The following is a 13,238-nucleotide window of genomic DNA, read 5'->3' as shown; positions in this document are numbered from 1 at the left end:
TGATATCAGTTGTCTAGCGACTGGATCATTCTTCTCTGTGCAGTATCATAGTTCTGTGTTCGTTCTGGTTTTAGGCAAGAATAATCTCCGTTGTGTCACTGATGATTTCCACAGCATGAGCCCTGCACATCTGCAAAAGCTTCTGATCATTGTGTTCTCACAAACTGTAGAGTGACTCTGTTAGGGATGTAATGGGTGCCCTCTTTTTTCACACACTGTCTAATTTCCTTCTCTACCCCTCTCTCCACCCCTCTCTCCTATCCCTCTCTCTTAGGTTGATAAAGTATGTGGGCCTCTCACAGACACTCCGTCAGTGACAAGCATACGTTCCACCCTGAAGGTCATGACCTCTGTGAGTACCTCCCCGACCTCGATGGCGATGACATCCTCCCCAGCTGAGGTCACACTGGACCACTTGTCGCATACCAGGAGGTGAGAGAGAGAGGCGGCCATAGTGTCTGGTCAGCTGCCTTAGAGTGGTTGGTGTTGTAGCTGGTTGGCATGCTGTGTTCCACTCTGTCCCCCAACATGTATTTGCACATTGCAGTATGAGTTACTTATAAGCACACTTTGCCACATATATTTTTTAACAAACAAGCTTTCTTTATCATTATGTTTCATTACATTTTGAAGTTCTGTCTTCCCTCTCCTTCGCATTGACTTGTGTTTGCTTTGCATTGGATCCCTGCTACTCCCACACCATCTCTCTGATCCTCTCTCCTCCTCCTCTCCCTGACCATGATCACATCCTACCAGGTCCTTTCCTCTGAAACCATCTAAGAATAATACGCCTAGGAGTCTGAAAAAGATCTCTAGGTAAGCATGAAGCCCAGCATCTCCCCCTCGCTTGTTAATGTGGCCATCTGGTATGGAGTACAGGGGTTGACCACCAGCGACACGTTATGTCACCTTAATAAATATACATACAGTGCCTTCAGAAAGTATTCACACCCCTTGACTTTTTCCACATTGTGCTGTGTTACAACCTGAATTTAAAATGGATTCAATTGACATTTTGTGTCACTGATCTACACACAATACCCCATAATGTCAAAGTGGAATTATGTTTTTAGAAATTTGTACAAATTAAAAATGAAAAGCTGAAATGTCAATCAGTATTCAACCCTTTTGTTATGGTAAGCCTAAATAATTTCAGGACTAAAAATGTGCTTAACAAGTCACACAATAAGTTGCATGCACACACTCTGTGTGCAATAATAGTGTTTAACATGATTTTTTTCATGACTACCTCATCTCTGTACCCACACATACAATTATCTGTAAGCTCCCTCAATCGAGCAGTGAATTTCAAGCACAGATTCAACCACAAAGACGAATTAGGTTTTCCAGTGGTTCGCAAAAGGCACCTATTGGTAGATGGGTATAAAAACAACAGACATTGAATATCCCTTTGAGCATGGTGCAGTTGTTAATTACACTTTGGATGGTGTATCAATACCCCTAGTCACTACAAAGATATAGGCATCCTTCCTACAGTGCATTTGGAAAGTATTCAGACCCCTTGACTTTTTCCACATTCTGTTATGTTACAGCCTTATTATAAAATGTATTAAATTGTTTTTTTCTACACACAATACCCCATAATGATAGGGCAAAAAACATTTTTTTTACATTTTAGAAAATGTATTACAAATACAAAATGGAAATATCACATTTACGTAAGTATTCAGACCCTTTATTCAGTACTTTGATGAAGCACCTTTAGCAGCGATTACATCCTTGAGTCTTCTTGGGTACAAGCTTGGCACACCTGTATTTGGGGAGTTTCTCCCATTCTTCTCTGCAGATCCTCTCAAGCTCTGTCAGGTTGGATGGGGAGCGTCGCTGCACAGCTATTTTCAGGTCTCTCCAGAGATGTTCGATCGGGTTCAAGTCCGGGCTCTGGCTGAGCCACTGAAGGACATTAAGAGACTTGTCCTGAAGCCACTCCTGCATTGTCTTGGCTGTATGCTTAGGCTCCTTGTCCTGTTGGAAAGTGAACCTTCGCCACAATCTGAGGTGCTGAGTGCTCTCGAGCAGGTTTTCATCAAGGATCTCTCTGTACTTTGTTCCGTTCATCTTTCCCTCGATCCTGACTAGTCTCCCAGTCTTTGCCGCAGAAAAACACCCCCACAGCAAGATGCTATGGGATGTTTTTCAGCGGCAAGGCCAAAGAGTTCAATATTGGTTTCACCAGACCAGAGAATCTTATTTCTCATGGTCTGTGAATCCTTTAGGTGCCTTTTGACAAACTCCAAGAGGGCTGTCATGTGCCTTTTTACTGAGGAGTGGCTCCCGTCTGGCCACTCTACCATAAAGGCTTGATTGGTGGAGTGCTGCAGCAATGGTTGTCCTTCTGGAAGGTTCTTCCATCTCCACAGAGGAACTCTATAGCTCTGTCAGAGTGACCATCAGGTTCTTGGTCACCTCCCTGACCAAGGCCCTTCTCCCCCGATTGCTCAGTTTGACCGGGCGACCAGCTCTAGGAAGTGTCTTGGTGGTTCCAAACTTCTTCCATTTAAGAGTGATGGATGCCACTGTGTTCTTGGGGACCTTCAATGCTGCAGAATTGTTTTGGTATCCTTCTCCAGATCTGTGCCTCGACACACCTGTCTTGGAGCTCTACGGATAATTCCTTCGGCCTCATGGCTTGGTTTTTGCTCTGACATGCACTGTCAACTGTGGGACCTTATATAGACAAATAATGTCTAATCAATTGATTTTACCATAGGTGGACTCCAATCAAGTTGTTGAAACATCTCGAGGATGATCAATGGAAACAGGATGCACCTGAGCTGAATTTCAAGTCTCATAGCAAAGGGTCTGAATACCTATGTAAATAAGGTATTTCTGTTTTTTTTTTGTGTTTATAATTTGCAAAAATTTCTAAAAACCAGTTTTCGCTTCGTCATTATGGGGTATTGTGTGTAGATTGCAGCACTCCACCAATCGGGCCTTGGTAGAGTGGCCAGACAGAAGCCACTCCTCAGTAAAAGGCACTTGACAGCCCGCTTGGAGTTTTCCAAAAGTCACCTAAAGGACTCTCAGACCATGAGAAACAAGATTCTCTGGACTGATGAAACCAAGATTGAACTCTTTGACCTGAATGCCAAGCGTCACGACTGGAGGAAACCTGGCATCATTCCTACAGTGAAGCATGGTGGTGGCAGCATCATGCTGTAGCGTCACTCCCCCCTCCAACCTGACAGAGCTTGAGAGGATCTGCAGAGAAGAATGGGATAAACTCCCCAAATACAGGTGTGCCAAGCTTGTAGCTTCATATCCAAGAAGACTCGAGACTGTAATCGCTGCCAAAGGTGCTTCAACAAAGTACTGAGGAAAGAGTGTGAATTTGTATCTAAATGTGATATTTCAGTTGTTTTTTTTAATTATAAATGTGCAAAGAAATCTAAAAACCTGTTTTGCTTTGGGGTATTGTTTTTCATTATGGGGTATTGTGTGTAGATTGAGGGGGGAAAAAATAATTGAATACATTTTAGAATAAGACTGTAACTGAGGATGTATCAACAACATTGTAGTTACTCACAATACTAACATAAATGACAGAGTGAAAAGAAGGAAGCCTATACAGAATAAAAATATGTCGAAACATGCATCCTGTTTGCATTAAAGTAAAGTAAAACTGCAAAAAAATGTTGCAAATAAATGTACTTTTTGTTCTGAACACAAAGCGTTATATTTGTGGCAAATCCAACACATCAAATCAAATGTATTTATATAGCCCTTCTTACATCAGCTGATATCTCAAAGTGCTGTACAGAAACCCAGCCTAAAACCCCAAACAGCAAGTAATGCAGGTGTAGAAGCACGGTGGCTAGGAAAAACTCCCTAGAAAGGCTAAAACCTAGGAAGAAACCTAGAGAGGAACCAGGCTATGAGGGGTGGCCAATCCTCTTCTGGCTGTGCCGGGTGGAGATTATAACAGAACATAGCCAAGATGTTCAAATGTTCATAAATGACCAGCATGGTCAAATAATAATTAACACAGTAGTTGTCGAGGGTGCAACAAGTCAGCACCTCAAGAGTAAATGTCAGTTGGCTTTTCATAGCTGATCATTGAGAGTATCTCTACCACTCCTGCTGTCTCTAGAGAGTTGAAAACAGCAGGTCTGAGACAGGTAGCACGTCCGGTGAACAGGTCAGGGTTCCATAGCCGCAGGCAGAACAGTTAAAACTGGAGCAGCAGCATGGCCAGGTGAACTGGGGACAGCAAGGAGTCATCATGCCAGGTAGTCCTGAGGCATGGTCCTAGGGCTCAGGTCCTCCGAGAGAGAGAAAGAAAGAAAGAGAGAAAGAAAGAGAATTAGAGAGAGCATACTTAAATTCACACAGGACACCGGATAAGACAGGAGAAATACTCCAGATATAACAGACTGACCCTAGCCCCCCGACACATAAACCACTGCAGCATAAATACTGGAGGCTGAGACAGGAGGGGTCAGGAGACACTGTGACCCCATCCGATGATACCCCTGGACAGGGCCAAACAGGCAGGATATAACCCCACCCACTTTGCCAAAGCACAGCCCACACCACTAGAGAGATATCTCCAACCACCAACTTACCATCCTGAGACAAGGCCGAGTATAGCCCATAAATATCTCCGCCATGGCACAACCCAAGGGGGGGCACCAACCCAGACAGGAAGACCACGTCAGTGACTCAACCCACTCAAGTGACGCACCCCTCCTAGGGACGGCATGGAAGAACACCAGTAAGCCAGTGACTCAGCCCCTGTAATAGGGTTAGAGGCAGAGAATCCCAGTGGAGAGAGGGGAACCAGCCAGGCAGAGACAGCAAGGGCGGTTCGTTGCCCCAGAGCCTTTCCGTTCACCTTCACACTCCTGGGCCAGACTACACTCAATCATAGGACCTACTGAAGAGATGAGTCTTCAGTAAAGACTTAAAGTTTGAGACCGAGTCTGCGTCTCTAACATGGGTAGGCAGACCATTCCATAAAAATGGAGCTCTATAGGAGAAAGCCCTGCCTCCAGCTGTTTGCTTAGAAATTCTAGGGACAATTAGGAGGCCTGAGTCTTGTGACCGTAGCGTACGTGTAGGTATGTACGGCAGGACCAAATCGGAAAGATAGGTAGGAGCAAGCCCATGTAATGCTTTGTAGGTTAGCAGTAAAAACTTGAAATCAGCCTTTGCCTTAACAGGAAGCCAGTGTAGGGAGGCTAGCACTGGAGTAATATGATAAAAATGTTGGTTCTAGTCAGGATTGTAACAGCCGTATTTAGCACTAACTAGGGTTTATTTAGTGCTTTATCCGGGTAGCCGGAAAGTAGAGCATTGCAGTAGTCCAACCTAGAAGTAACAAAAGTATGGATTAATTTTTCTGCATCATTTTTGGACAGAAGGTTTCTGATTTTTGCAATGTTACGTAGATGGAAAAAAGCTGTACTTGAAACAGTCTTGATATGTTCTTCAAAAGAGAGATCAGGGTCCAGAGTAACGCCGAGGTTCTTCACAGTTTTATTTGAGACGACTGTACAACCATCAAGATTAATTGTCAGATTCAACAGAAGATCTCTTTGTTTCTTGGGACCTAGAACAAGCATCTCTGTTTTGTCCGAGTTTAAAAATAGAATGTTTGCAGCCATCCATTTCCTTATGTCATCACTGAGACCACTTCATATTTTAAAGCATGGTGATGGCTGCATCATGTTATGGGTATGCTTGTCATCGGCAAGGACAGGGACGTTTTTTAGGATAAAAATAAACAGAATAGAGCTAAGCACAGGCAAAATCCTTGGGAAAACTTGATTCAGTCTGCTTTCCAACATTCACTGGGAGACAAATTCACCTTTCAGCAGGACAATTACCTAAAACACAAGGCCAAATATACACTGGAGTTGCTTACCAAGATGACATTGAATATTCCTGAGTGACCTAGTTACAATTTTGACTTAAATCAGCTTTAAAGTCTATGGTAAGACTTGGAAATGGCTGTCTAGAAATGATCAACAACGAGCTTGAAGAATTTTTTAAAGAATAATAGGCAAGTATTTGACAATCCAGGTATGCAAAGCTCTTAGAGACTTAACCAGAAAAACTCAAAGCTGTAATTGCTGCCAAAGGTGATTCTAACATGTATTGACTCAGGGGGTGGGAAACTTATCAAATCAAGTTATATTAGTGTTTTTTTTTTACTTTGACATTACATAGTATTTTGTGTAGATTGTTGACAAACAAAATTACAATGAAATCTATTTTATTCCCCCTTTGTAACACAACAAAATGTGGAAAAAGTCAAGGGCTGTGAATACTTTCTGAAGGCACCTCAATGCATATACATTCGATTCCATGATATTGTGGTTATGATCAGCACCCCCCACCCTCTCTCATTCTTCCCTCTTCTCTCTCTCCCTCTTCCTCGCTCTCTCCTCTACTTCAGAGAGTTTATGGGCTATATCCAACGCTACAGGTCCTTCTTTTCTGCCTTGCCAGAGATGCTTTGTGAGAGTGAGATGGTGGTGGATGACTTCACCTGCTGGAGCGGGGAGGATGTGGTGGAGAGGTAGGAATGGACCCTTTCTATTGTTCTACATCTGTGTCTGTCACACTTAATTGAATAAAAAAAAATTGATATTGTGTTATTGACAGTACTTTTGTTTATGTGTAACTCCGTGTTGTTTTTGTCACACTGCTTTACTTTATCTTGGCCAGGTCACAGCTGTAAATGAGAACTTGTTCTCAATTGGCCTACCTGGTTAAATAAAGGTGAAATAAAAAATAAATAAATAATGGGCTTAGCCTTTCTGTTACATTCTCTATACAGGTCTTATTGCCCATTAAAAGAGAGAGGTACTTTTGAATCTTTAACATGTGATCTCAATACACATTAAGGCAAGTCACATTTTTTTTTCTATCCCATTAAGAGAAGTTCAAGTAGTTGATGCTAACATAAAAACACATTCAACCAGGTTAAAAAGCAATCAGATATCCTGGTCAAGCCCTTATTGACATCTGAGGGCATGGATTCTGGTTTTGAGGACCTAGAAGGGTCCACAAATGTCTGGTGTAAGATGTTTCAAACCAGCGAGGGTGCATGGGGATAATGAGTTAAACCAGGGGGCCTGTAGACATTTGGATGCCATGGATATTGGGAGCATGGCCCTAGACCTTTGGAGTATAGTGTGTTCATTCATAACATTCTAGAGGCCATTCTAATGAAAATTACATTGGAAACTTTGGAGAAGCACCTTCCTAAAAACACACATGTAGAAACAAGCGTTCAAGCACACCCAGGCACGGACGCTCGCGCACAGAGACACAGAGACACAGAGACACAGAGACACAGAGACACAGAGACACAGAGACACAGAGACACAGACAGACAGACAGACAGACAGACAGACAGACAGACAGACAGACAGACAGACAGACAGACAGACAGACAGACACTGCCACATATTCTGCCACTCTGTCCTATAATAACGTTGGTCGTCCTGGTTACTGTTGAGTCGGATAAAAAGCCCATACAGCATGGACCACAGTGTAAACAGTTTGGTGTACTTATCTGACCTCCCATTCTGACCAGCTCTCCTTGATTGTTTTGGGCTGGTCCCCCCCTCTGGCCCTGGTGCAGAACAGCTTCCCCTCCTCTGTTGTGGAGTAGGCAGAGAGACCCCATTCACCTAGGACTCCTGGGCTGGAACTGTGCTCCCCCACTATCACATTTAGGCCTCTGTTTTGTCCCCCTTTCAGCCTTGCTGAATTCACTGGCCATGAAGGGGTGTTGGAGCCAGTGGAGAGTGTTTTTTTGAATCGCTTTGGGCTGGGAGTGCTGGTGGGGGTTGGTGTGGTCTCCCCTAAAGAACCACGGAAACCACGTTTTGTATAATACCAATAGCATTCAATCGACTCCAGTATTGTGTGTGCTAATTTGTTTCTTTAGTGGTTGTCTATAACTAATACTGTATCAACACACATAGGCCCTCCCACCGGATGTCGATTAAGGCAGCCCCCTGCACCTCTCTGATTCAGAGGGGTTGGTTAAAATGCAGAAGACACATTTCAGTTGAATGCATTCAGTTGTACAACTGTCTAGGTATTCCCCTTTCCTTTCCTTCCCTATGGGAGGCCTGCTCCCCTCAGCCCACTCCAAGCTCTTCTCTATCCTGGTACTCCAATGGTGGAACCAGCTTCCCCCTGAGGCTAGGACAGAAAAGTCCCTGCCTATCTACCGAAAGCACCTGAAACCCTACCTCTTTAAAGAGTATCTTAAATAATCCCCCTCCTCACCTCGACCCCCCCCCCCCCAAAAAAAGAAATAAAAACAAATACAACTTTCCTGAATCATCACTTGTACTTTACCCCCCCTTTGCTGATAACTACTTTATTGGGGAAAAGTGTACTTACTATGCCTGTGATGTGTGGTTGCCCCATCTAGCTATCTTAAGATGAATGCACTAACTGTAAGTCACTGGCTAAATGATTCAAATGTAAACAGCAGGATTGGGCTCGATTCAGTTAAAATTCCAGTCAATTCAGGAAGTTAACCAAAATTCCAATTCTCTTCAATGCTTTTCAATGAGGAAAATGTGGAATTGGAATTTGGTTTACTTTCTGAATTGACTGGAAATTAAATGGATTGACCCCAACTCTGATCAACAGACATCCACATGGATGTACATAGAATGTGCTCTTTCTCATAGGAGAATAGAATGGGGGATATATTTTGATAGAATGGTTGAATAAGTAGATCTTATCTGAACCAACATCCATGAAGCAGAAGCACCATTAATAAAAGATTATTACGTTTCTATGACAGTGGGTCATTAGACATGAGAAATGCACGTCTGGAACATTTGTGTCCGTCTGAGCTTTGCCATGTTGGTTTGTTGTTGGCTAGGGAGAGACGAAGGGGGTTCACTGGGGCTCCTATAGGCCCCAGGCCTGGTGGCCATTCAGGCTTTGTGAACCTTGCAGAAGAGCCGAGGGGGGCCTCCTCCTCCCCTCCTAATGTACCTGCTGCCCCCCCCCCCCCCAGGGACCACTGAGAGAAGGGTCTGTTCTCTGGCCCTCTGGGGCTGCAGCCTGGAGCCACTTACTGACAAATGCCTTAGCTTGTGTGGTTGCTTATGTGTTACCAGAAAAAGAAAAGTATCTTTCCTGACACAGTTCTGACATTGTCTCTGTATTAAATTTGATTTAACTAGGCAAGTCAGTTAAGAACAAATTCTTATTTACAATGACGGCCTACCCCGGCCAAACCCGGACAACGCTGGGCCAATTATGCGCCACACTATGGGACTCCCATTCACAGCCAGATGTGATACAGCCTGGATTCAAACCAGGGGCTGTAGTGACGCCTCTTGCACTGAGATGCAGTGCCTTAGACCGCTGCGCCACTCAGGAGCCCCATTAGGTGTTCTTATAGATTGGTTTAACCCTCTCATGGTATGTAGGCAGGCATCATATATCACTTAACCAGAGTTCTCTGCATCTAAGAGTCAAAACAATAATTGCAAGGCTTTAAATTCAAGCATCACATGAGTTTGGATAGGTGCCGTGAATAACCTCTTCTCATACTGTACTACTGCTGTCTTTGCTACCCACCCCACATTATGGAGAAACACTGCCACCTAGAGGATGTATCTAAATCAAATCAAATTTTATTGGTCACATACACGTGTTCAGCAGATGTTATTGCGGTATTAGCGAAATGCTTGTGCTTCTAGTTCTGAGAGTGCAGCAATATCTAACAAGTAATATCTAACAATTTCACAACAAATACCTAATACACACAAATCTAAGTAAAGGAATGGAATTAAGAATATATAAATATATGAACGAGCAATGTCAGAGCGGCATAGACTAACATACAGTAGATAGTATAGAATACAGTATATACATAAGAGATGAGTAATGCAAGATATGTAAACATTATTAAAGTGGCCAATGTTGTCAAGTCTGTGTATGTAGGCAGCAGCCTCTCTGTGCTAGGGGTGGCTATTTAACAGTGATGGCCTTGAGATAGAAGCTGTTTTTCAGACTCTCGGTCCCAGCTTTGATGCACCTGTACTGACCTCGCCTTCTGGATGATAACGGGGTGAACAAGCAGTGGCTTGGGTAGTTGTTGTCCTTGATGATCTTTTTGGCCTTCCTGTGACATTGGGTGCTGTAGGTGTCCTGGAGTGCAGGTAGTTTTTCCAAGATGGCCTGGACCTACACCACCGGATTCTTGCCATAAGCTCTGGACCTTTGCATCGGATCATCGCTGCTAGCTAGCTGCTATCGAGTGGCTATAGTGGCTAACACCCTTGTCCTGAAGCTAGCACTAGTTAGCCGCGAGCCAGGCGCATCTCCCGGCTAGCAAACAAAATTACTCCAGCTACAATACCTCTTTTGCCAGCTGGCCTGGACCTTTTGTCAACACGGAGCCCCGCCGTTCCATCACGACTGGTCTGCCGACATAATTCCATCCGTTGTGCCCTCAACCGGCCTTGGCCGGACGTCGGAGCAGACGCTTCTACTAGCTCCAGCCTGCTAACTTTTTTGAACGCCCTGTCTGTATATTATGCCCTGAATCTATCCTACCACGCCCAGAAATCTGCTCCTTTTATTCTCTGTCCCCAACGCACTAGACGACCAGTTTTGATAGCCTTTAGCCATACCCTCATCCAGGCCCTGCTTGTCCCCAGGCGCTCTCATTTGTTGACTTCTGTAACCGTAAAAGCCTTGGTTTCATGCATGTTAACATCAGAAGTCTCCTCCCTAAGTTTGTTTTACTCACTGCTTTAGCACACTCTGCCAACCCTGATGTCCTTGCTGTGTCTGAATCCTGTCTTAGGTAGGCCACCAAAACTTCTGAGATTTCCATCCCCAACTACAACATTTTCCGTCAAGATAGAACTACCAAAGGGGAGGAGTTGCAATTTACTGCAGAGATAGCCTGCAAAGTTCTGTCATACTTTCCAGGTCTATGCCCAAACAGTTCGAGCTACTAATTTTAAGAAATAAATCTCTCCAGAAATAAGTCTCTCACTGTTGCTGCCTGTTATCGACCCCCCTCAGCTCACAGCTGTGCCCTGGACACCATATGTGAATTGATTGCCCCCCATCTATCTTCAGAGTTTGTTTTGTTAGATGACCTAAACTGGGATATGCTTAACACCCAGGCAGTCCTACAATCTATGCTAGATGCCCTCAATCTCACACAAATTATCAAGAAACCCACCAGGTACAACCCTAAATCCGTAAACATGGGCACCCTCATAGATATTATCCTGACCAACTTGCCCTCCAAATAGACCTCTGCTGTTTTCAATCAGGATCTCAGCGATCACTGCCTCATTGACTGCATCCGCTATGGGTCCGCAGTCAAACAACCACCTCTCATCACTGTCAAACGCTCCCTAAAACACTTCTGCGAGCAGGCCTTTCTAATCGACCTAGCCCGGGTATCCTGGAAGGATATTGACCTCATCCCGTCAGTAGAGGATGCCTGGTCGTTCTTTAAAGTAATTTCCTCGCCATCTTAAAAAATGTAGAACTAAGAACAGATATAGCCCTATGTTCTCTCCAGACCTGACTGCCCTCGACCAGCACAAAAACATCCTGTGGCGGACTGCACTAGCATTGAATAGTCCCCGCTATATGCAACTTTTCAGGGAAGTCAGGAACCAATACACGCAGTCAGTTAGGAAAGCAAAGGCTAGCTTTTTCAAACAGAAATTTGCATCCTGACTGGAACGAACTACAAAAATCTCTGAAACTGGAAACACTCATCTCCCTCACTAGCTTTAAGCACCAGCTGTCAGAGCAGCTCACAGATTACTGCACCTGTACATAGCCCATCTATAATTTAGCCCAAACAACTACCTCTTCCCCTACTGTATTTATTTATTTATTTTGCTCCTTTGCACCCCATTATTTCTATTTCTTCCACTGCAAATCTACCATTCCAGTGTTTTATTTGCTATATTGTATGTACATCGTCACCATGGCCTTTTTTTGCCTTTACCTCCCTTATCTCACCTCATTTGCTCACATTGTATATAGACTTATTTTTGTACTATATTATTTACTGTATGTTTGTTTTACTCCATGTGTAACTCTGTGTTGTTGTATGTGTCAAACTGCTTTGCTTTATCTTGGCCAGGTTGCTATTGTAAATGAGAACTTGTTCGCAACTTGCCTACCTGGTCTAATAAAGGTGAACTAAAACATTTAAAAAATCCTGTAGCTCTAACTCCAAAAGGTTTTGGAACACTGTAAAGTCCATGGAGAATAAGAACACCTCCTCCCAGTTGTCCACTGCACTGAGGCTAGGAAACACTGTCACCACTGATAAATCCACGAAAATTGAGAATTTCAATAAGCATTTCTCTACGGCTGGCCATGCTTTCCTCCTGGCTACCCCAACCCCGGCCAACAGCTCTGCACCCCCCGTAGCTACTTGCCCAAGCCTCCCCAGCTTCTTCTTCACCTAAATCCAGATAGCAGATGTTCTGAAAGAGCTGCAAAACCTGGACCCATACACATCAGCTGGGCTAGACAATCTGGACCCTGTCTTTCTAAAATGATCCGCCGCCATTGTTGCAACCCCTATTAGTTGTCTGTTCAAACTCTCTTTCGTATAGTCCAAGATCCCCAAAGATTGGAAAGCTGCTGCGGTCATCCCCCTCTTCAAAGGGGGTGACACTCTAGACCCAAACTGTTACAGACCTATATCCATCTTGCCCTGCCTTTCTAAAGTCTTCGAAAGCCAAGTTAACAAACAGATCACTGACCATTTCAAATCCCACTGTACCTTCTCCGCTGTGCAATCCGGTTTCCGAGCTGGTCACGGGTGCACCTCAGCCACGCTCAAGGTACTAAACGATATCTTAACCGCCATCGATAAAAGACAGTACTGTGCAGCCGTCTTCATCGGACCAGCCAAGGCTTTCGACTCTGTCAATCACCGTTTTCTTATCGCCAGACTCAACAGCCTTGGTTTCTCAAATGACTGACTCACCTGGTTCACCAACTACTTCTCAGACAGAGGTCAGTGTGTCAAATCGGAGGGCCTGTTGTCCGGACCTCTGGCATTCTCTATGGGGGTACCACTCTTTTCTCTGTATATATCAACGATGTCGCTCTTGCTGCGGGTGATTCCCTGATCCACCTCTATGCAGACGACACCATTCTGTATACATCTGGCCCCTCTTTGGACACTGTGTTAACAAACCTCCAAACGAGCTTCAATGCCATACAACACTCCT

At 44.2% G+C, this 13,238-nt stretch overlaps 1 protein-coding gene across 3 annotated transcripts in view; it reads left to right on the top strand.

The window, feature by feature from the left end:
- LOC115192524 (glypican-5) overlaps window positions 1-13,238 on the top strand; it is a 136,438-nt gene that overhangs the window by 49,436 nt on the left and 73,764 nt on the right. For 2 of the 3 annotated variants that reach the window (XM_029751136.1, XM_029751138.1), the window contains exons 4-6: window positions 275-432; window positions 757-816; window positions 6,422-6,544. In XM_029751136.1, the coding sequence (XP_029606996.1) occupies window positions 275-432; window positions 757-816; window positions 6,422-6,544 (341 nt within the window). The remainder of the gene's footprint in view (window positions 1-274; window positions 433-756; window positions 817-6,421; window positions 6,545-13,238) is intronic. The other variant, XM_029751137.1, reaches the window with a different exon arrangement.

The sequence above is a fragment of the Salmo trutta genome, chromosome 4 (assembly GCF_901001165.1).
Source record: "Salmo trutta chromosome 4, fSalTru1.1, whole genome shotgun sequence".
In the NCBI taxonomy this organism is placed as follows: Eukaryota; Metazoa; Chordata; class Actinopteri; order Salmoniformes; family Salmonidae; genus Salmo; species Salmo trutta.
Note: the sequence above shows the minus strand (reverse complement) of the source record. Positions and strands in the feature narration are given on the sequence as shown.